Source organism: Somniosus microcephalus, chromosome 7 (assembly GCF_052327205.1).
Source record: "Somniosus microcephalus isolate GS21.2 chromosome 7, FLI_Smic_1.0, whole genome shotgun sequence".
Classification (NCBI taxonomy): Eukaryota; Metazoa; Chordata; class Chondrichthyes; order Squaliformes; family Somniosidae; genus Somniosus; species Somniosus microcephalus.
Genome location: NC_140993.1, coordinates 36,111,303 through 36,133,970, shown reverse-complemented (window position 1 = coordinate 36,133,970; position 22,668 = coordinate 36,111,303). Strand labels below are relative to the sequence as shown.

At 45.7% G+C, this 22,668-nt stretch overlaps 1 protein-coding gene across 1 annotated transcript; it reads right to left on the bottom strand.

The window, feature by feature from the left end:
* Nucleotides 1–4,133: 4,133 nt before the first annotated feature.
* chrac1 (chromatin accessibility complex subunit 1) lies at nucleotides 4,134–22,336 on the bottom strand. The gene is made up of 3 exons (XM_085992401.1): nucleotides 22,124–22,336; nucleotides 11,651–11,774; nucleotides 4,134–4,946 (listed from the first exon to the last, which is right to left on the bottom strand). Exons 1-3 carry the CDS (start codon nucleotides 22,292–22,294, stop codon nucleotides 4,795–4,797), a joined length of 447 nt encoding a protein of 148 aa, XP_085848527.1. The 5' UTR covers nucleotides 22,295–22,336; the 3' UTR covers nucleotides 4,134–4,794.
* Nucleotides 22,337–22,668: the final 332 nt, after the last annotated feature.

The following is a 22,668-nucleotide window of genomic DNA, read 5'->3' as shown; positions in this document are numbered from 1 at the left end:
GTGAAAAAGTTCTTTCTCAAATCCCCTCTAAACCTCCCGCCCTTTACCTTGAATCTATGCCCCCTAGTTATTGACCCCTCTACTAAGGGAAAAAGCTCCTCAGCATCCATCCTATCTATGCCCCTCATAATTTTGTACACCTCAATCATGTCCCCCCTCAGCCTCCTCTGCTCCAAGGAAAACAAACCCAATCTGCCCAGTCTCTCTTCATAGCTGAAGCGCTCCAGCCCTGGTAACATCCTGGTGAACCTCCTCTGCACCCTCTCTAACGCGATCACATCCTTCCTGTAGTGTGGCAGCCAGAACTGCACACAGTATTCCAGCTGTGGCCTAACCAGCGTTTTATACAGCTCCATCATAACCTCCTTGCTCTTATATTCAATGCCTCGGCTAATGAAGGCAAGTATCCCATATGCCTTTTTTACCACCTTATCCACCTGTTCCGCCGCCTTCAGGGATCTGTGTACTTGCACACCCAGATCCCTCTGACCCTCCGTCTTGCCTAGGGTCTTTCCATTCATTGTGTATTCCCTTGCCTTGTTAGTCCCCCCAAAGTGCATCACCTCGCACTTTTCCGGGTTAAATTCCATTTGCCACTGTTCCGCCCATCTGACCAACCCATCTATATCGTCCTGCAGACTGAGGCTACCCTCCTCGCTATTTACCACCCTACCAATTTTTGTATCATCCGCGAACTTACTGATCATACCCTTTACACTCATATCCAAGTCATTAATATAGACCACAAACAGCAAGGGACCCAGCACCGATCCCTGTGGTACCCCACTGGCCACAGGCTTCCAGTCACAAAAACAACCTTCGACCATCACCCTCTGCCTTCTGCCACTAAGCCAGTTTTGTATCCAATGTGCCAAGGCACCCTGGATTCCATGGGCTCTTACCTTCTTGACCAGTCTCCTGTGCGGGACTTTATCGAAGGCCTTACTGAAATCCATGTATACCACATCCACTGCGTTACCCTCATCCACACACCTAGTCACCCCCTCAAAAAATTCAATCAAATTAGTCAGACATGATCTTCCCTTGACAAAGCCATGTTGACTATCCCTGATTAATCCTTGCCTCTCCAAGTGGAGACAAATTTTGTCCCTCAGAATTTTTTCCAATAATTTTCCTACCACTGATGTTAGGCTCACTGGCCTGTAGTTCCCCGGTTTTTCCCTACTACCCTTCTTGAATAATGGTACTACATTAGCGGTTCTCCAGTCCTCTGGCACATCCCCTGTGGCCAGAGAGGTCCTGAATATATGTGTTAGAGCCCCCGCAATCTCCTCCTTTGCCTCACACAGCAGCCTGGGGATTTATCCATTTTTAGGCCAGCTAAAACCGCCAATACCTCCTCCCTCTCGATGTTCAAGCATATCACAGTCCCCCCGCCCTATTTCTATGTCTACATCGTCCTTCTCCATAGTGAAAACAGATGCAAAAAATTCATTTAGAACCCCTCCTACATCTTCCGGCTCCACACACAGATTGCCACTTTTGTCCCTAATGGGCCCTATTTTTTCCCTAGTTATCCTCTTACCCTTAATATACTTATAAAACATCTTCGGATTTTCCTTTATTTTGCTCGCCAGTGTTATTTCATGGCCCCTCCTTGATCTCCTAATTTCTTTTTTAAGTATCCCCCTGCACTTTTTGTACTCCTCTAGGGCTTCCTCCGTCTTTAGCCTTTTGTATCTACCAAAAGCCCTCTTTTTTTCCTAATCCATTCTCGTATATCCCCTGACATCCAAGGTTCCCTGTGGTTTTTGGAACCACCCTTGACCTTTACGGGAACATGTTGCCATTGTATGATCTCAATCTCCCTTCTGAAAGCCTCCCATTGCTCCGATGCGGATTTTCCTACAAGTAGCTGATCCCAGTCCATTTTGGCCAGATCCTGCCTTATCCTATTAAAAATCGGCCTTCCCCCAATTTAGAACCTTTATTTCCGGCCCATCCCTGTCCTTTTCCATGACCACCTTAAATCTTACCATATTATGGTCACTATCACCAAAGTGCTCACCTACTCGCACTTTTTCCACTTGGCCGGCCACATTCCCTAGAATTAGGTCCAGTACCGCCCCCTCTCTTGTAGGACTTTCTACATGCTGGCTCAAAAAGCTCTCCTGGATGCACTTTAAGAATTCTACACCCTCTGAGCCTTTCACACTCTGACTATCCCAGTTAATATTGGGGAAGTTGAAATCCCCCATTATTATTACCCTATTATTTGCACATTTCTCTGAGATTTGCCTACATATCTGTTCCTCTATCTCCCCCTGACTGTTTGGAGGCCTATAGTACACTCCCAGCAAAGTGCTTGCCCCCTTTTTGTTTTTAAGCTCCACCCATATGGCCTCATTAGAGGACCCTGCTAATATATCATCCCTCCTTACTGCAGTAATTGACTCCTTAATTAATATTGTGACACCCCCTCCTCTTATACCTCCCCCTCTGTCTTGCCTGAAGATTCTGTACCCCGGAATATTGAGCTGCCAGTCTTGCCCCTCCCTCAACCATGTCTCCGTGATAGCAACAATATCATACTCCCATGTGTTTATCAACACCTTCAGTTCATCCACCTTATTTGCAAGACTCCTTGCATTAAAATAGATGCCATCCAGCCTTGCCCTTATATATTTGCCGTCTACCAAGCTGACTTGTTTTATTCTCTATAATTGGCAGCACATCACCCCCTATTTCAGCTCCCCTCTGTATCCCATCCCCCTGCCAAGTTAGTTTAAACCCCCCCCCAACAGTGCTAGCAAACCTCCCCGCAAGGATATTTGTCCCGCTCTGGTTCAGGTGCAACCCGTCCGACTTGTACAAGTCCCACCTTTCCCAGAAGCAGGCCCAGTGATCCAGGAAAGTAAAACCCTACACCAACTCTTTAGCCACGCAGTCATCTGCTCTATCCTCCCATTCCTATACTTACTAGCACGTGGCACTGGGAGTAATCCAGAGATTACAACCTTTGAGGTCCTGCTCTTTAATCTGTTACCTAGCTCCCTAAATTCTTGATGCAGGACCTCATCCCTCTTGTTACCTATGTCGTTGGTACCAATGTGGACCACGACCAATGGCTGTTCACCCTCCCCCTCCAGAATGCCTTGCAGCCGCTCAGTGACATCCTTGACCCTGGCACCAGGGAGGCAACAAACCATCCTGGATTCACGTCTACGGCCACAGAAACGCCTATCTGTTCCCCTTACTATAGAATCCCCTACCACTATTGCTCTCCCACTCTTTTTCCCCCCTTCCCCCCAGCCAACGTGAAAACAAATTGGTACAAGATTACCTTCTCGACCTGGTCTCACACCCAAAGCAAAAAAGTTGAACTCGTACACAAGTTTTGACTACAGTAATATTGCATGATTTTCCCTGCTAGAAAATCAAAATCATTTCAATACAAAAGGCTGCCTGTAATTACATTTCAGAGACTGGGGAAGACTTCTGAACATGTTCCCTGGAGTTTGCTTTCAAATGAGGAATGAAAAAATACTTTTCATGACCACTGGACGTCCCAAAGCATTTTACAGCCAATGAAGTACTTTTTGAAGTTTAGTCACTGTTGTAATGTACGAAATGCGTCAGCCAATTTGTGCACAGCAAGCTCCCACAAAGAGCAATGTGATAATAACCAAATAATCTGTTTTTGTTATATTGATTGAGGAATAAATATCGGCCAGGACACTGGGGATAACTCCCCTGCTCTTCTTCGAAATAGTGCCACGAGATCTTTTACGTCCACCCGAGAGAGCAGACCGGGCCTCGGTTTAACGTCTCATCTGAAAGTAAGCACCTCACAGGGCAGCACTCCCTCAGTAATGCACTGAAGAGTCAGCCTAGATTTTTGTGCTCAAGTCTCTGGAGTGAGACTTGAACCCACAACCTTCTGACTCGTTGGTTTGGGGGTGTGGCTGCTACCAATTAAACCTCGAAGGACACTTACAAATAGGGACATATGTTGAATAATTCAGTGATCTCACTCTCCACTAGGAGTGCAACACTGACTTTACCCTACTGAAAATTCAGAACTATAAAATTGAGCATATTTCTTCCAAAAGATAATAATGCACTTCCTAGTATATATTTTGATCGTAATTAAATGAACTCCACCAGTTGAGTAATGTATTTGTCTCTTTATTTTTCCAAACATACAAAGGTATATTTCACATATATACACATTATACCAATTTTTTCATGTTATTTATCAATAATACAAACAGGAAGGAACAAAATCTGATATCTCTCTTCAAAAATAAGGGCAGTTTCCTATCATTGAACTGAAGGAACTGGTAACACTAACCCCAGACTTACCATCTGATTATTAGTCAGTTCTTCGTAGTGGCTCATATTATGGAATTTAGAAGTTGTACATATGTAGATTTGTAAGTACAGGAAACTTTGGTTTATCCGGAGGTTGTATGTCCGGAAACCTCGATCTAACGGCAGAAATCAGGAGCCGTTTTGTTTTCTTTTTTTTCTTCTAGCATTTTTTTAAATAGTCAGTTTCTGGAAAGCTTCTCTGAAGCTGTTGCTAAGCTACAGAGACGTTTACAAGCTGTTGCTAAGCAACAGTGTTTGTTGTCAGATACGGAGATGAAAACCTCCGTATCCTTCAACATTAGCGCTGGTCTGTCCGGAAGTTTTCATAGATCGGCATCACGTCGGTGCCGGATATCGCGAAGTTTCCTGTATTGAGTTTTCCTTGTGCTGTGTACTGCAGCCTTCGTACAATCTTCAGCAAGACGCTGGCACAGAGAAAACAGCACTTTCTAACTTTCTTTAGGACTCGTTTTCTTCTTCATCCTCATCTTCCTCATCGTCATCCTCATCATTTTCGTCATCATTACCATCTTCAACACCACCTCCTCCTCCTTTCTCCTCCTCGAGCATCTTCAGGTACTCGCTTGCCAAGATCTTCTTTGGCAAAATATCTGTAACAATATTATTGCATTGTTAAAACAGATGTACTTTAATTGACTCCGACAATTTCTGAAGTAATAGTGATATTTTGTTACATTGGGAGTGAAATTTGTCTTGGGCTGCAGTGCAATATGGGTGATCAGCAATCCGTTTTACACTCCGCCGGATATTTTTTCATGACTTCACTGAAGGAAGAAAAATGGCCATGAAGGCTGCCGGACTGTGAAATAAAATCAAACTGGTTCACTGATGTAACAAACTGCTACAAAAAAGAATGAAACCGGATGGACCACCCGGCATTGACCTCGGCACCGGCTATAGACACGGCAACGGCACATCCAGCCCAGTCAACCCTGCAAAGTCCTCCTCACCAACAATCTTCAGGGAAAAGAAATTGCCATCCCTACTGGCCTATACGTGACTCCAGTGTCACAAGAGCAGGTCAGAGGCTAGGTATTCTGCAGCGAGTGTCTCACCTCCTGACTCCCTAAAGCCTTTCCACCATCTACAAGGCACAAGTCAGGAGTGTGAGGGAATACTCTCCACTTGCCTGGATGAGTGCAGCTCCAGCAACACTCAAGAAGCTTGACATCATCCGGGACAAAGCAGCCAGCTTGATTGGCACCCCATCCACCACCTTAAACATTCACTCCCTCCACCACCGGCGCACTGTGGCTGCAGTGTGTACCATCTACAAGATGCACTGCAGCAACTCGCCAAGGGTTCTTCGACAGCACCTCCCAAACCCACAACTTCTACCACCTAGAAGGACAAAGGCAGCAGGCGCATGGGAACACCACCACCTCCAAGTTCCCCTCCAAGTCACACACCATCCTGACTTGGAAGTATATCGCTGTTCCTTCATCGTCGCTGGGTCAAAATCCTGGAACTCCCTCCCTAACAGCACTGTGGGAGTACCTTCACCACACGGACTGCAGCGGTTCAAGGCGGCGGCTCACCACCACTTTCTCAAGGGCAATTAGGGATGGGCAATAAATGCTGGCCTTGCCAGCGACACCTACATCCCATAAACAAATAATAAAAACTATGTGGCTGACTCTTAATGCCATTTTGAAGCGTCAATCCACTCAGTTATAAAAATAATCACTACGGCTATTAGAGATGGGTAATAAATGCAACCTTGCCAGCATCGCCTGCATCCTGAGAATAATTTTTTATTATTTTTTAAAAAGGCATAGCCTTACACCAGAGTTCTTACTTTGTCTGAAGTCAAGACCTGGCAACCATCTCTGTCTGCATATAACTGAATTAAGCAAGCTGGTGACATGGATTTTCTGCTGCCAGCTGCCCACTTATGGCATAAACTGGGCAGTTGGTAGCCAAGAAACCATTCTTCGGATGAGACATTAAAGCAAAGCCTTGTTTGCCTGTTCTCGATTTAGAGGAACATTAAAGATCTCAATGTCACTATCTGAACAGCAGGGAATCCGCCCGGTGTCTTGGCCACTATTCCTCTATCAATAATCACCACCGGCAGAATTTCTGGTCATTCAGCTCACTGCGGATTGTATAATCTTGTGTGCAAAATGGCTTTGTTGTATGTGAAGCACTTAAGACAATTGAGATGTGATGAGGAACCTTTGTTCTTTTTCACTCAAAATTCATCTCAACTGCTTCACTGTCTTGTTATACAAGACATCCAAAATCTGTAAAGTCTTTGATTTAAAAAATGTGACAGTAAGCAGGACTGGGTTTGAACTGGTCTAAAGTTTACCTGAATTCAAAAAGGAATAAAAATACAGAGCCCAGCTACTGCATATGATTGGGAAACACTACAAACAGTTCTGAAAAGACTGGATAGCAAAAGAATGATTTTGCTTTAGGGGATAACCGTATTAACATTATTTACCACTTGGAGCATCAGCTATAATTTACCCCCACCTCTGGATAATCAGCAAGTAGAATTTTATAAACTTGGTAAAACTAGATTCAAATATTTATTGGACACGCGAGGGCTCCATGGGACAGCAAGGTCATTGGACAGAAATGGCACAGTGGGGGAAAAATTGGGTATCGCCCATTTCGGGGCACTAATAGCGGCCAGGCGCAAAGTTTAGCGCCTGGTGCTAATCATCGCCTCCGACCGCAAAATTTGCCTCTATTACCCCTGGAGGTGATTGGAGCGCTAAATCAGGCGCTACACACCTCTCAAGGCGCAAATGTTGGGGAGCGAGGCGCTACCTCAGCTCAGGCGATGTCAGTTACCATGGAAGCCAGACAGACTGGCGTCGTCCAGTTCTTAAAGGGGAGGGGCCAGCTTTCTGGTCAGCCACACCCTACTCATTGCAGCCTTGAATCTCGGCCTGGAGAGACCTCCAAAGCAATTGTGTTGGAAGCACTAATGGATAGGCCCAGGGAAAGAGCTCGGCGCTTGGGAACCTCAAAAGTGGTGCTGAGGGCCAAAACTCCTTAGGACTATGTTAAATCTCTCCAGACGTCTCTCTCCCTCTCAACCTGCGTGTACCAAAAATTTTGCCGACAAGAAAAGGCAGGAAGTGCCCGCCTTGAAATAGCGCTCCCCCAGCCCCTTCCCGACTTGAAAACGTTCCCCTCTACCTGTCGTTCCTAGCAGCAGGCGCTAAGGCAGGGCCGTGACTCAATGTCCGGTCCGGGGTGCTACCGGAGCATTGCACGCTCAACTGACGTCACGATCTGCAGGCGCAAGAGATCGTGGCAATAGTGTTTAGCAACGCCGCAAAACGACTGGTTAATTTCGCAAGCGGCGCTAAAATCGCCGCGCTTGGGCGTTAAGTTCCTAGTGCCCCGTTAGCGACACCCCAGAGGCGCTAACCAATCGAATTTTCCCCCCGTGACTTTAGAAACAGAAATCCCGCCATGCATTGCTGTGTCCAGACGCTTTACTGGTTTCTAAAATAGTGGAAATAGTCCGGCCATAAAGCCAATAACATGAATTGGCCTAAATTAGGAAAGCCGAGACTGCAGCTAGCGAACCATTTGCAGTTCTCGAGCCACGGCAACCCACCCCAGGAAGCGTAGACAACTCGGTTCTATTTGTGCTTCAATTTTGTACTGTCCATTTGTCCTTTTTGAATATCATGGGCTTGAAGGTATGGAAAGGGCTGTCCTTAGTGCTGTTGTTTCATCTGTTAGTATCCACAGCTTCAAATTGATGGGGACATTGATTCATACTTCATATATGGCCCTCAAAGCTCCATGGTATGCAGTCTGTTGTCCCTTGAAGACAAGAAGCTTGGACGTTTGTGGTTTAAACTGTTCAGCTTGTACAGCCTCAAGCAGGGACTGGAGCAACTTCCCTGTTCCCTATACTGCGTCAACTGGGAGCTTTTGAGAATTCATCGTTCATTTTTGATTTGTTCTCAGGATGTGGACGGCGCTAGAAAAGCTGCATTTCATCTGCCATTGTTCACCCAGTGATATATTTCATCTAACTCATTCTGTAGTTCCCTTGGCTGCCTCCTCACACTGGCATCATCTGCATATCTGACCAGTTTACATTGAGCTTCTGAATTCAAATCCATTAATATAAAATAGAAGCAGCAGGGATCTCAACAACGATCCCTGGGACACATCATGCACTTTCCCCCCGTCCCCTAACCACCGCCCCCCCCCAAAGTACCTACTGCTTCCTGTCCACCAGCCAATTTCTTATCCACTCCCAAATTTTAATCTGAATCTTTAAGGGTTTAAGCTTTAAGCCTTTTGTGCAGAACTTTGTCAAATTCTTTTTAGAAGTCAAAGTGGAGGATGTTATAAAGTTTCCCACATTGGTGATGTTATGCACTGTGAGCCATGGCCCTTAGACTCACAGAATGGTTACAGCACAGGTGGCCACCATTCGGCCCATCGAGCCTGTGCCAGCTCTCTGCAGGAGCACTTCAGCTAGTCCCACTCCCCCGTCCTTCAGATGCTTATCCAACTCCCTTTTGAAATACATGATTGAATCTGTTTCTACCACCCTTTCAGGCAGTGCATTCCAGATCCTAACCACTCGCTGTGTAAAAGTTTTTTTTACGTCGCCTTTGGTTCTTTTGCCAATCACCTTAAATCTGTGTCCTCTGGTTCTCGACCCCTCTGCCAATGGGAACAGTTTCTCTCTATCTACTCTGTCCAGACCCCTCATGATTTTGAACACCTCTATCAAATCTCCTCTGCTCAAAGGAGAACAACCCCAGCTTCTCCAGTCCATCAACGTAACTGAAGCCCCTCATTCCCGGAATCATTCTCGTAAATCTTTTCTGCACATTCTCTAAAGCCTTCACATCCTTCCTAAAGTGTGGTGCCCAGAATTGGACACAGTACTCCAGTTGGGGCTGAACCAGTGTTTTATACAGGTTCATCATAATTTCCAAACTTTTGTACTCTGTACCTCTATTTATGAAGCCCAGGATCCCATAAGCCTTTTTAACTGCTTTCTCAACCTGCCCTGCCACCTTCAACGATTTATGCACACATACCCCCAGGTCTCTCTGTTCGTGCACCCTCTTCAGGATTGTACCATTTAGTTTATATGTCCTCTCCTCATTCTTTCGACCAAAATGTATCACTTCACACTTTTCTGCGTTAAATTTCATCTGCCACATGTCCGCCCTTTTCATTAGCCTGTCTGTCTTCCTGAAGTCTAAGAACATAAGAAATAGGAGCAGGAGTAGGCCAATCGGCCCCTCGAGCCTGCTCCGCCATTCAATAAGATCGTGGCTGATCTGATCCTAACTGCCAATCTACTATCACAGAACCATCTCCTGAATCTAACAGAATTAGACACACGAAATAGGAGCAGGATCAGGCTACACGGCCCCTGGGCCCGCTCCGCTACCCACAGGGCCATGTCCGATCCGAACCTAGACTCATGTCCAAATTCCTGCCCGCTCCCCGTAACCCTTATTTCCCTTTACTTCTAGGAAACTGTCTATTTCTGTTTTAAATTTATGTAATGATGTAGCTTCTACAGCTTTTTGGGGCAGCATATTCCATGGACCTACCACCCTCTGAATGAAGTAGTTCCTCCTCATCAGTTTTGAAAGAGCAGCCCCTTATTCTAAGACTATGCCCCCTAGTTCTAGTTTCACCCATCATCGGGAACATCCTCCCCGCATCCACCCGATCCAACCCCCTCACAATCTTATATGTTTCAATAAGATCGCCTCTCATTCTTCTGAACTCCAATGAGTAGAGTCCCAATCTACTCAACCTCTCCTCATATGTCCATCCCCTCATCCCCGAGATTAACCGAGTGAACCTTCTTTGTACTGACTCGAGAGCAAGTATGTCTTTTCTTAAGTATGGACACCAAAACTGTATGCAGTATTCCAGGTGCGGTCTCACCAATACCTTGTACAACTGAAGCAATACCTCCCTATTTTTATATTCTATCCCCCTAGCAATGAAAGCCAACATTCCATTGGCCTTCTTGATCACTTGCTGCACCTGCATACTAACCTTTTGAGTTTTGTGCACCAGGACCCCCAGATCCTTTTGTACTTCAGTACTTTCCAGTTTCTTGCCATTAAGATAATAGCTTGCTCTACGATTTTTCCTGCCAAAGTGCATAACCTCACACTTTCCAGTATTGTATTCCATCTGCCAAATCTCTGCCCACTTACTTAGCCTGTCTATGTCCCCTTGCAGGTTTTTTATGTCCTCCTCACTCACTACTTTCCCTCCCATCTTAGTATCATCTGCAAACTTGGATATGTTACACTCGGTCCCCTCCTCCAAATCGTTAATATAGATTGTAAAGAGTTGGGGACCCAGCACCGACCCCTGCGGAACACCACTAGTTACTGATTGCCATTCTGAGAATGAACCATTTATCCCAACACTCTGCCTTCTGTTAGATAGCCAATCCTCTATCCATGCCAGAATATTACCCCCAATCCTGTGATTTTTTATCTTAAGCAATAATCTGTTGTGTGGCACCTTGTCAAATGCCTTTTGGAAGTCTAAATACACTACGTCCACTGGTTCCCCTTTATCCACCCTAGATGTTACTTCCTCAAAGAACTCTCCTCCTCACTGTTCACTATACTTCCACGTTTTGTGTCATCTGCAAATTTAGAAATTGTGCCCTGTACACCCAAGTCCAAGTCATTAATATGTATCAAGAAAAGCAGTGGTCCTAGAACCGACCCCTGGGGAACACCACTATATACCTTCCTCCAGTCCGAAAAACAACCGTTCACCACTACTCTCTGTTTCCTATCACTTACACAATTCCGTATCCATGCTGCCACGGTCCCTTTTATTCCATGGGCTTCAACTTTGCTGGCAAGTCTATTATGTGGCACTTTGTCGAGCGCCTTTTGGAAATCCATGTACACTACGTCAACCGCATTACCCTCATCAACCCTCTCTGTTACCTCATCAAAGAACTCAATCAAGTTAGTCAAACACGATTTGCCTTTAACAAATCCGTACTGGCTTTCCTTAATTAATCCACATCTACCCAAGTGACTGTTAATTTTGTCCCTGATTACTGTTTCTAAAAGCTACCCCACTTCCGAGGTTAAACTGACTGGCCTGTAGTTGTTGGGTTTATCTTTACACCCTTTTTTGAACAATGGTGTAACATTTGCAATTCTCCAGTCCTCCAGCACCACCCCCGTATCTAAGGAGGATTGGAAGATTATGGCCAGTACCTTCATCCAAGTTTCTCAGTAAAAAAAGATACTTGTATTTTTCGCACGTTATAATAATTACTGAGATATATACACACCAGCCAGAAACTGGAATGTTTCCGAGTTCTCCACACAGTCAGCCAGGTCATTGTAGGTTAGTTCCTTTTTCTCTGAACTGCTGCTTTTGTATGCGAATGTGGCAAGATGCTGAACAAATAATTCCTGAAATGCAATTACAAAAAAACATTCATATGCAACATCGGTGCCTACTGATGCACTATACAACACTCGTTAGATTCCTACATTACAACAGCGACTACACTTCAAAGGCACTTCATTGGCTGTAAAGCACTGCGGTCATAAAAGTCGCTATATAAATGGAAGTCTTTAATTTCTTTATTTAATTAGAACACAGATTCTTTTCAGCACATACTAGTGACGGGAAAATGCAAAGAGCCCATCATTAATTAGCCTGATAAAAGAAAAGACTTTCATTTATAAGAACATAAGAAATAGGAGCAGGAGTAGGCGATTTGGCCCCACGAGCTTTCTCCGCCATTCAATAAGGTCATGGCTGATCTTCTACTTCAACTCCACTTTCCTGTACTATCCCCATATCCCTTGATTCCATTAATATCCAAAAATCTATCGATGTCTGTCTTGAACATACTCAACGACTGAGCCTCCACAGCCCTCTGGGGTAGAGAATTCCAAAGATTCACCACCCTCTGATTGAAGAAATTTCTCCTCATCTCAGTTCTAAATGGCCAATCCTTTATTCTGAGACTGTGACCCCTGGTTCTAGACTCCCCAGCCAGGGGAAACATCCTCCCTGCATCTACCCCGTCAAGCCCTGTAAGAATTTTGTATGTTTCAATGAGATCACCTCTCATTCTTCTAAACTCTAGAGAATATAGGCCTAGTCTACTCAATCTCTCTTCATAGGACAATCCCCCCCATCCCAGGAACCAGTCTGGTGAACTTTTGTTGCACTCCCTCTATAGCAAGTATATCCTTCCTTAGGTAAGACGACCAAAACTGTACACAATGCTCCAGGTGTGGTCTCACCAGGGCCCTATATAATTGTAGCAAGACATCTTTACTCTTATACTCAAATCCTCTTGTAATAAAGGCCAACATACCATTTGCTTTCCTAATTGCTTGCTGTACCAGCATGTTAACTTTCAGTGATTCGTGTACAAGGACATCCAGGTCCCTCTGAACACCAACATTTCCCAATCTCTCACCATTTAAAAAATACTCTGCTTTTCTATTTTTCCTACCAAACTGGATAACTTCACATTTCTCCACGTTATATTCCATTTGCCATATTCTTGCCCACTCACCTAGCCTGTCTATATCCCCTTGAAGCCTCTTTGCATCCTCCTCACAACTTACATTCCCACCCAGCTTTGTATCATCAGCAAACTTGGATATATTACATTTGGTCCCCTCATCCAAATCATTGATATGGATTGTGAATAGCTGGGGCCCAAGCACTGACCCTTGCAGTACCCCACTAGTTACAGCCTGCCAACCCGAAAATGACCTGTTTATTCCTACTCTGTTTTCTGTCCATTAACCAATCCATGCTAGTATATTACCCCCAATCCCATGAGCCCTAATTTTGTTTAATAACCTCTTGTGTGGCACCTTATCGAATGCCTTCTGAAAATCCAAAATCAACACATCCACTGGTTCCCCCTTCTCTATTCTGCTAGTTACAACCTCAAAAAACACTGAACAGATTTGTCAAACATGATTTCTCTTTCATAAATCAGTGTTGACTCTGTCCAATCCTATTATTATTTTCTAAGTGCCCTGTTACCACGTCCAATAGATTCTAGCATTTTCCCTACAGCTGATGTCATGCTAACTGATCTGTAGTGCCCCGTTTTCGCTCTCCCTCCTAAATAGTGGGGCTACATTTGCTACCTTCCAATCCGTGGGAACCGTTCTAGAATCTATGGAATTTTGAAAGATGACAATCAGTGCATCCACTATCTCTATAGTCACCTCTTTTAAAACCCTAGGATGTTAGGCCATCTGGTCCAGGGGATTTATCAGCTTTCAGTCCCATTAATTTCTCCAGTACTATTTTTTTACTAATAATTTATTTCAGTTCCTCATTCTCGCTAGACCCTTGGTTCGCCACTATTTCCGGGAGGTTTTTTGCGTCTGCTTCCGTGAAGACAGACACAAAGTATTTGTTTACTTTTCCTGCCATTTTCTTATTCCCCATTATAATTTCTCCTGTCTCAGCCTGTAAGGGACCCACGTTTACTTTAGCTAATCTTTTACTTTTTACACACCTATCGAAGCTTTTACAGTCTGTTTTATGTCTCTCGCTAGTTTACTCTCATTCTATTTTCCCTTTCTTTATTATCTTGGTCCTCCTTTGCTGAATTCTAAAATCCTCAGGCTTACTATTCTTTTTGGCAACATTATAAGCCTCTTCCTTTAATCTAATACTATCTTTAATTTGTCGTTAGCCACGGTTGGACCATTTTTCCTGTGGTGTTTTTATTCCTTAAGGGAATGTATATTCGTTGCAAATTATGAATTATTTCTTTAAATGTTTGCCATTGCTTTTCTACGGTCATATCTTTTAATCTAGTTTCCCAACCTACCTTAGCCAACTCGCCTCATATACCTACGTAGTTTGCTTTGTTCAGGTTTAGGACCCCAGTTTCGGACTTAACTAAATCACTCTCAAACGCAACATAAAATTCTATCATATTATGATCACTGCTCCCCAGAGGCTCCTTTACTACAAGGTTATTAAGTAACCCCATCTCATTGCACAGTACTAGATCTAAAATAGCCGATTCCCTCATAGTTTTCTAGATCAGTATGTCAAGGAACCTATCTTGAATGCATTCCATGAACTCTTCCTCTGCACTATTTCTGCAAATTTGGTTTGCCCAGTCTATATGAAAGTTAAAGATGCCATGATTACTATATTACCCTTGTTACATGCATCTCTAATTTCCTGATTTATACTCTGCCTGACACCACTGTTAGGAGGGCCTATAGACTACTCCCCACTAGTGTTTGCTGCCCCTTGTTGTTTCTTAGCTCCACCCAAACTGATTTTACATTTTGTTTTTCCAAGCCAAGATCCTTTCTCTCTACTGTCTTTATTCCCTCCTTTATTATCGGGGCTACCCCTTCTCCTTTTTCATTCTGCCTGTTTCTTCTAAAAGTCAAATATCCTGGAATATTTAGTTCCCAACCTTGGTCACTCTGCAACCACGTCTCTGTAATGGCTATTAAATCAAACCCATTTATTTCTACCTGTGCTATTAATTCATCTATTTTGTTGCGAATGCTTCGTGCATTCAGATATAGTGGCCCGTATTTTCCGATGCCTACAGGTGTGTATGAGCTGTGTACACACCCGTAGGGACATTGGAAATGCCGGTTTTAGGAATGCGAAGCGCATGTGCTGAAAACCGGCATTTCCGATCTGTCAAGAATCCTCTTGACAGATCGGACGCCTGCCCTAGGGAAGGGCCTCTGCAGGGGGAGAGTTCCGCTTTCTGCAGAACCTCCGCCCGCTGAAAACCCTTAGAAATCTTACGCCTGGTAAAAAACGAATTATTTTTTCCAAAATTAAACTGTTTAAAATATTTAATTTAATGCAATTTTAACTCATTTTAAAAACGTGATGGTTTAAAAAAAAAATTATTTAATGTGTTAGTGTCTTTTTGGGGTGATCTCCATTCATACTTTTGACAATATCTCCACATGCGCCCCTGGGATACATGGGCCCTGCGCATTTTGACTGTGGAGAGGCCTATGAGCGGAAGTGTCCGGACCTCGGGAGCCCTCAGGTAAGGGCGTAGATTTTTTTCCTGATAGGAGGCCTCCGCACGCGGGAAGTCTCCCATCGGAAATTACGGGCCATTACCTTCAGCTTTAATTTTTTTCTGTTTTTCTCTGATGTCACTTTAATCACTAATGCCCTATGACCTTTATTATTAATCTTTCTGTCCCTTCCTGACCCATTCTGCTTATCTTTACCCAGATCACTACTCTGCTCTACAGCCATATTTCTCTTACTGCTTTTGAATTTACGCTTTCCTGAATCCCCCCCACCACCCTACCCCCCTCTTCATTAGTTTAAAGCCCTTTATGTAGCACCTTTCATGACCATCGGATGTCCCAAAGCACTTTACAGCTAATGAATACTTTCTGAAGTGTAGTCATTGTTGTAATGTAGGAAACGCAGCAGCCAATTTGCACACAGCTCCCACAAACTGTGTTGTGTCGGTACCTTTCTACCTAGACACAATTTAGGACTCAGAACTCAGAGATTCAAACATGAAGTGCTTTATTGGAAGGAAAGGAAGTTCTGGCAAGTTCCGAACAAAGAGAGCTAAACTTAACCGAGAGAATACCCAACCATTTATCTCCTGTGACAGCGCCACCACAGGTGGGAGGAGAACACACAATACATAACATTTCCTCCCCTCTTAAATGGAAGGTCCACATTATTCCTCAACAGGTAAGTTACTTTCAATACACTCAACTAACCTAGGGTAGAGGTAGACTGCCTCAAACCCTAACTTTACCCTGGGGTTTATTCTGCCCCAGTCTTGTGGGTAAGTCACTAAGCCTACAGATCCAAGCGTCTTGGAGGCCGCCGCTCTCTGACAGGATACCGGCGGTCATCGCTGGCTTCCACAGCAGTAGGCATTGACACAGGCCTGGATGGAGAAGGTGCCGGTCAGTTGAAAGTCAGGAGTTTGCACAGGTGGAACAGTCTCTTTGACTTCCTGTGTTGGAGAAGAGCACTGTGGCAAAGGATGCTGGTTTGCGGTATCATTCGGAAACAGTTCAGGCCAACCAGCCATTGGAGCCTCTGTGGCTGTCTCTGCTCCTAGCAACAGTTGATCTGTGTGTCTTCTCCAGACGACGTCCTCAGCAGTCTCAACCGTGTAAGACACAGGACCCGTCTGCGCGATCACCGTAGCAGGAACCCATTTCGGTCCAGTGTTGTAGTTTCGAGCTAGGACGTGCTCTCCCGGATGAAACCGTCTCTCCTTGGCTCTTTTCTCTCTCTTTTCAACTTGAGCTTGTTGTTGACGATGGACAACCTGCTCTGCCCTTGGAGGTTTGAGTAAGTCAAAACTTGTCCGCAACTGCCTCTTCATCATGAGCGAAGCGGGGAAAGTTTTGGTTGTGGCATGCGGCTCGTTCCTGTAGGACAACAGGAAGCTGTTCAGACGTTGGTGGATTGAGTCCTGACCTTGCGATGCCTTCAAGGCGTGCTTCAAAGTTTGCACGAACCTTTCTGCCTGGCCGTTAGTAGAGGGATGATAGGGCGCAGACCTGATGTGTTGGACACCATTCACATGCAGGAAGGTTGTAAACTCATGTGATACAAATTGTGGACCATTGTCACTTACGAGTTGTTCCGGTGAGCCATAACGGCTGAACATCTCACCAAGTTTCTCAATTGTTTTCTCTGCCGTGGTAGACCTCATCACAGCGACCTCCGGCCACTTGCTACGAGCGTCCACAACCACCATAAACATCTTCCCTTCGAAAGGACCGGCGAAGTCCACATGTACTCGCTGCCACACTTCTGCAGGCCAATCCCAGGGGTGTAGGGTTGCCAGCTGTGGAACATTCCAGACCCTTTGACATGGGGAACATGTTTTGGCTTTCTCCTCAGTATTCCCATCGAGACCTGGCCACCAGTAGTAGCTTCTTGCCATTTCCTTCATCCGAACCATCCCACTGTGGCCTGTATGAAGTTGTTGCAGTATAGGTTCCCTCAGAGGTGGCGGAATGATGACACGGCGTCCCCAAAGAAGACAACCTGCCTGGACGGAGAGCTCATTTCTTTTTGAAATGTAAGGTTTCAAACTAGGAGAATCCCCTATAGCTCTCCCTCGAATGACATCGTCCATTACCTCAGACAGGACTGGATCGTTGCGGGTGTACCTTCGCACCTGAACTTCAGTGACAGGTGCTCCCTCCACTTGTCTAAAGTAGAAGATGTCTATCTGACGAGGCTCTGGGGGAGTAACAGGCAAGGGTAGCCTCGAGAGACCGTCTGCGTTGCCGTGCAAGTCTGATTTGCGATATTTGATGTCGTATGTGTGTCCTGACAACAGTAAAGCCCACCTTTGCATCCTGCTTGCAGCGAGAGACGGAATTCCGGCGTGGGGCCCGAAGATTGAAGTCAATGGACGGTGGTCTGTCAGGAGTGTGAACCTTCTCCCAAACAGGTACTGATGAAATTTTCGAATTCCAAAAACGATTCCCAAGGCCTCGCGCTCGATCTGCGCATAGTTACTCTCGGCCTTGTTCAAGGTGCGTGATGCGAAGGCGATAGGTTTCTCTTCACCCAAAGGCATGATGTGGGATATGACTGCTCCCACACCATATGGTGATGCATCACATGCTAGCTGCACGGGTAGCTTTGGGCCGAAGTGTGTCAGGACCTCTGAATTCAGCAATGCTTTCAATGCTTAGGCGAAAGCTTCATTGCACAGTTCAGTCCATTTCCATGTTTTGCCTTGACATAGCAACTGATGTAACGGCTTCAGCAATGTTGCTAAATCTGGAATAAACTTCCCATAGTAGTTAAGTAGCCCCAGAAATGAACGTAACTGGCTCACATTCTGGGGTCTCCACGATCGCCTTGACCTTTGGCGGCGCCTTATGCAGGCCAGTAGCGTCAATCACATGCCCCAGGTACTCAACTGAAGACTGAAAGAATTCACATTTGTCTTTACGAACTCGGAGTCCGTACTCTTTCAGTCGTTGTAGTGTCGCATCCAAGTTCAGAAGATGATCCTCCTCATTTGTCCCAGTGACAAGGATGTCATCCAGGTAGCACTGGACTCCTGGCAGTCCACTCAAAATCTGATCCATTGCCCTTTGGAATAGAGCAGGGGCTGACGTAATTCCAAACGGAAGGCGGCAGTACCTGTATAGCCCCTTGTGTGTCACAATTGTCAGCAGCTCCTTTGATTTGTCATCGACATGCATTTGTAGATAAGCCTGGCATAAGTCTATTTTGCTGAACTTTTGCCCTCCGGCCAGGCCCGTAAAAAGATCAATGAGGGGAAGAGGGTACTGTTCCACAGACAGCACCGGGTTAATAGTCACTTTAAAATCCCCGCAGATTCGAACAGATCCATCCTTTTTCAGGACAGGAACAATGGGTGTGGCCCATTTGCTCACGCTCACAGACTCCAGGACTCCATTCTCGACTAAGGCCTCCAAGTTAGCCTCAACTTTTGGCCTAATTGCATAGGGTACAGGTCGGGCTTTGTGAAACTTCGGCTTGCTGTCAGGTTTAATGTCCAGTCTCACGCTGATCTTTTTCATGCTCCCAAGTTCCCCATTGAAGAGTTCTGCATGTTTGTTTAACACTGCAGTCAGACCTGACTCCCCTTTTGACATCATGCGGACTGCAGGCCAGTCCAGCGTGATTTTCTCTAGCCACGCACGTCCCAGTAGCGATGGGTAATTTCCCTTTACCACATATAGTGGCAGTTTTGCAGTCTGTCCGTTCAATTTAACTGTCACCTCAATGACGCCTCTCATGGCCACAGGTTTGCCGGTATACGTCTTTAGCACAATGTTTGTTGGCTGAAGGGTAAGATGCTTTAGCATTTTGTTGTAGACAGTGTCTGAAACAAGGGACACAGCCACGCCTGTGTCCACCTCCATCCGCACTGATTGTCCCTCCACCAGTGGTGACACCCAGTAGCCATTTGAACCACCTGCAACCGTCAGTATATGCACCTCTTCCTCCTCAGAGGTGTCGCTCCCCTCTGTTTTGCTTGTTCCATCATACTGCACTGAATGAACACTCTTTTTCCTCTCTTGTCCAAATACAGACATTTTGCTTCCATGCTTCCCAGCTCGGTCTGTTCTTTTTTTTACCTCTACAGGCGCGTTCAATGTGACCCTTTTTGCCACAATTTCGGCATTCCAGCTCCGTACATCAGCAGTCATTAGCGCGATGGCCCGTTTTCCCACAACGGTAACATGTGCCGTTCCACGCACCTTTAGGCTCAGACGACACCTTGTGAACTCTCCCTGTTGAACTCAACTGGTGAGCCTCCTTTTCCGCCATCTCCATGGAGACATTAACTTCAATGGCCTTTTCAAGAGTAAGGTTGTCCTCAGTAAGAAGGCGCTTCAGTGTGGCTGCATTTTGCATGGTGTCATTCAGCACCTCCTTGAACTGGCAGTGTTCCGACAACCTTTTTAAAGCAGCAATAAACATCGTCACTGATTCCCCCTCCTCTTGATTCAGTTTGTGAAATCTAAATCTCTCAGCAATAACCAGAGGTTTTGGTGAAAAATGTGCTCCAAGAATTTCCACTAGTTGCTTATATGTTTTAGTTCCTGGCTTATCTGGCTGCACGAGGCTGCGAAGTAAATTGAAAGTCTTCGGCCCAATTACACTCAAAAAGGTAGGCATGACCTTTTCATTTGCCACCGCATTCGCCAATACAAAATAGTCAAAACGTTCCGTATATGCGCTCCATTGCTCCACATTTTCATCAAAATCACCGATGTTTCCTAATATAGTAGCCATCTCACGTTTCAAATTAAATTTTCTGTTTACTCACTGCACCTGTAACGTACGCAGATTCATCCGCTCCTCGTTGCCACTTGTTGTGTCGGTACCTTTCTACCTAGACACAATTTAGGACTCAGAACTCAGAGATTCAAACATGAAGTGCTTTATTGGAAGGAAAGGAAGTTCTGGCAAGTTCCGAACAAAGAGAGCTAAACTTAACCGAGAGAATACCCAACCATTTATCTCCTGTGACAGCGCCACCACAGGTGGGAGGAGAACATACAATAGAACACACAATACATAACAAACAGCAGTGTGATAATGACCAGATAATCTGTTTTAGTGATGTTGATTGAGGGATAAATATTGGTCAGGACACCTGGGATAACTCCCCTGTTCTTCTTCGAAATAATGCCATGGGATCTTATCTGAGAGCGCAGAGGGGGCCTCGGTTCAACCTCTCATCCAAAAGACGGCACCTCCGACAGTGCAGCACTCCCTCAGCACGGCACTGGAGGGTCAGCCTAGATTTTATTTAAAAAGACATCAGGGTTGATTTTCCGTGTTTCTACTGCTGGCAGTCACCCCAACTCTCTGCAGCCCATATCGGGACATTGCAGGCATGCATCTTAGAATTTTGCGCTTGTATTTTTAATGGTTTTAAAAAGAGAGGGCTGCACCATGCAATTCTCCAGCATGTGTGACTGAGGGTTCCCCACCAATAGTGCAAACTTGCAAATATAGGGGCCAATTTCCAACTTTACAGAAAGTAGAGGTTCAAATCAGCATGCCCAATGCAAGGACTCCTAATCTCAATTTGAGGTAGATGATCAGCCATGATCTTATTGAATGGTGGAGCAGGATTGAGGGGCCGAATGGCCTATTCCTGTTAATGTTTCTATTTTTGAGAACATAAGAAATAGCAAGCGCAATTTTTGGAATACAAATTTTAAGCAGTTATACACGTTATAAAGTTGGATTAGATCTTTTGAAAATCTAACCCAAATAAAAAGCTGGCAATGCCATAAATTTAAATAAGCGTCAACAATGCAGCCCCGTACAATTTAAACTGAAGCTGCTTTTATACTGGTGCTGTTTAATTCCAACTTCAGGGGACCAGCATCCAGTTTTCCAGGTCTACGAGTTTGCTGACAGGATAAGGGAGCTGGATTTAGCAGGGTGCCAAATCATGGTTACAGGTCTCCTAGAATTCAAACTAAACCAGGAGTATAAAAGGGATGAAGTTAGTGAAATTGGAAATGCCTGTTTCCTCACACCCGAGTCAGAAGGTCACTGGTTCAAGCTCCACTTGAGACTGAGCCTAGGTTATGTGCTCCACATAATCTTGACTGCCACTTCAGTGCAGTGCTGAGGGAGTACTGCACTTTGGAACTGTCATCTTATGGACGAAATGTTAGAGAGAGAACTCTTAGCTGGTACTGAAAGATCCCATGGCATTAAATCGAAGGGCAGGGGAGTTCTCCCCGGTGTTCTGGCCAATATTTATCCTTCAACCAACATCACAAAAGATTTCTCTGGTCATTTATCTCATTGCTGTGCAGAAATTAACAACCACATTTTCCTACGTTATATCAAGTCAATCCCCCTTCCTTCACCATCCTCACCACCCCCAGGCCAGCACTTTATCCTCCCCATCAGGGCAATCCCCCCCACACCACCTCCAGACCAAGCACCCCCCCAACACCACCTCCAGACCAAGCCAAGCACCCCCCCAACTCCACCTCCAGACCAAGCCACACCCCCCCACTCCACCTCCAGACCAAGCCACACCCCCCCACTCCACCTCCAGACCAAGCCCCCCCCCCAACAACTCCACCTCCAGACCAAGCCCCCCCAACTCCACCTCCATACCAAGCCCCCCCACCACACAACTCCACCTCCACACCAAGCCCCCCCCAACTCCACCTCCAGACCAATTCCTCCTCCACCTCCGCCATCAATCCCCGGACCGCCGGAGCCCCCTCCCCGGCTTCCAGGCCCGGCCGCCGCTCACCGTGGCTTTGGCGGTGAGGAAGAGCGCGTCCTGGTTGATGCTCGACACGTCGGGGCAGCTCTTCATGATGAGCTTGACGCGAGAGAGCGGCAGCGCCATGAGGGCGGGTGGCGGGCTTGGCCGGGCCGGGAAGCGCAGCCCCTCGCGCCGCTTCACCACCACCGCCGCCATCTTAGGCAGGGGCAGTGGGCGGGCGCACTGCTGGAGCGGGGGGTGGGGAGCGGTGCGCAGAGAGCAGAACGCTTACAGCTCACACCAACCCCTCATAAGCAAACACAAATACACAACCTATTAACTTATAAATGGATCAGAGTCCGATTGTTACACCATCTGCTGGGCTAGCAAAACTTTTGAAACACACTTCCCCCCCCACGAAGAAGGAGTTGAATTCAACCAAAGATGGATCAGTCCACACCGGAGGTGGGAGGGGGGACACATATTAATATCTTCACAAACAGCTCTTTTGCGACAGGATGTGTATCAGGACAGAGCAGTGATGTGTATTTTAGTTTAAATAAAGTAAATATTCAGCTGTCTGGTCATAT

Excerpts from the sequence above, each read along its gene's own strand:
- chrac1 (XM_085992401.1), bottom strand. The coding sequence starts at position 22,294 with ATGGCGGCGGTGGTGGTGAAGCGGCGCGAGGGGCTGCGCTTCCCGGCC. Across the intron at positions 11,775-22,123 it reads TCCTCACCGCCAAAGCCACG|GAATTATTTGTTCAGCATCT; the intron begins GTGAGCGGCGGC and ends ATTGCATTTCAG. Across the intron at positions 4,947-11,650 it reads AACATTCCAGTTTCTGGCTG|ATATTTTGCCAAAGAAGATC; the intron begins GTGTGTATATAT and ends ATATTGTTACAG.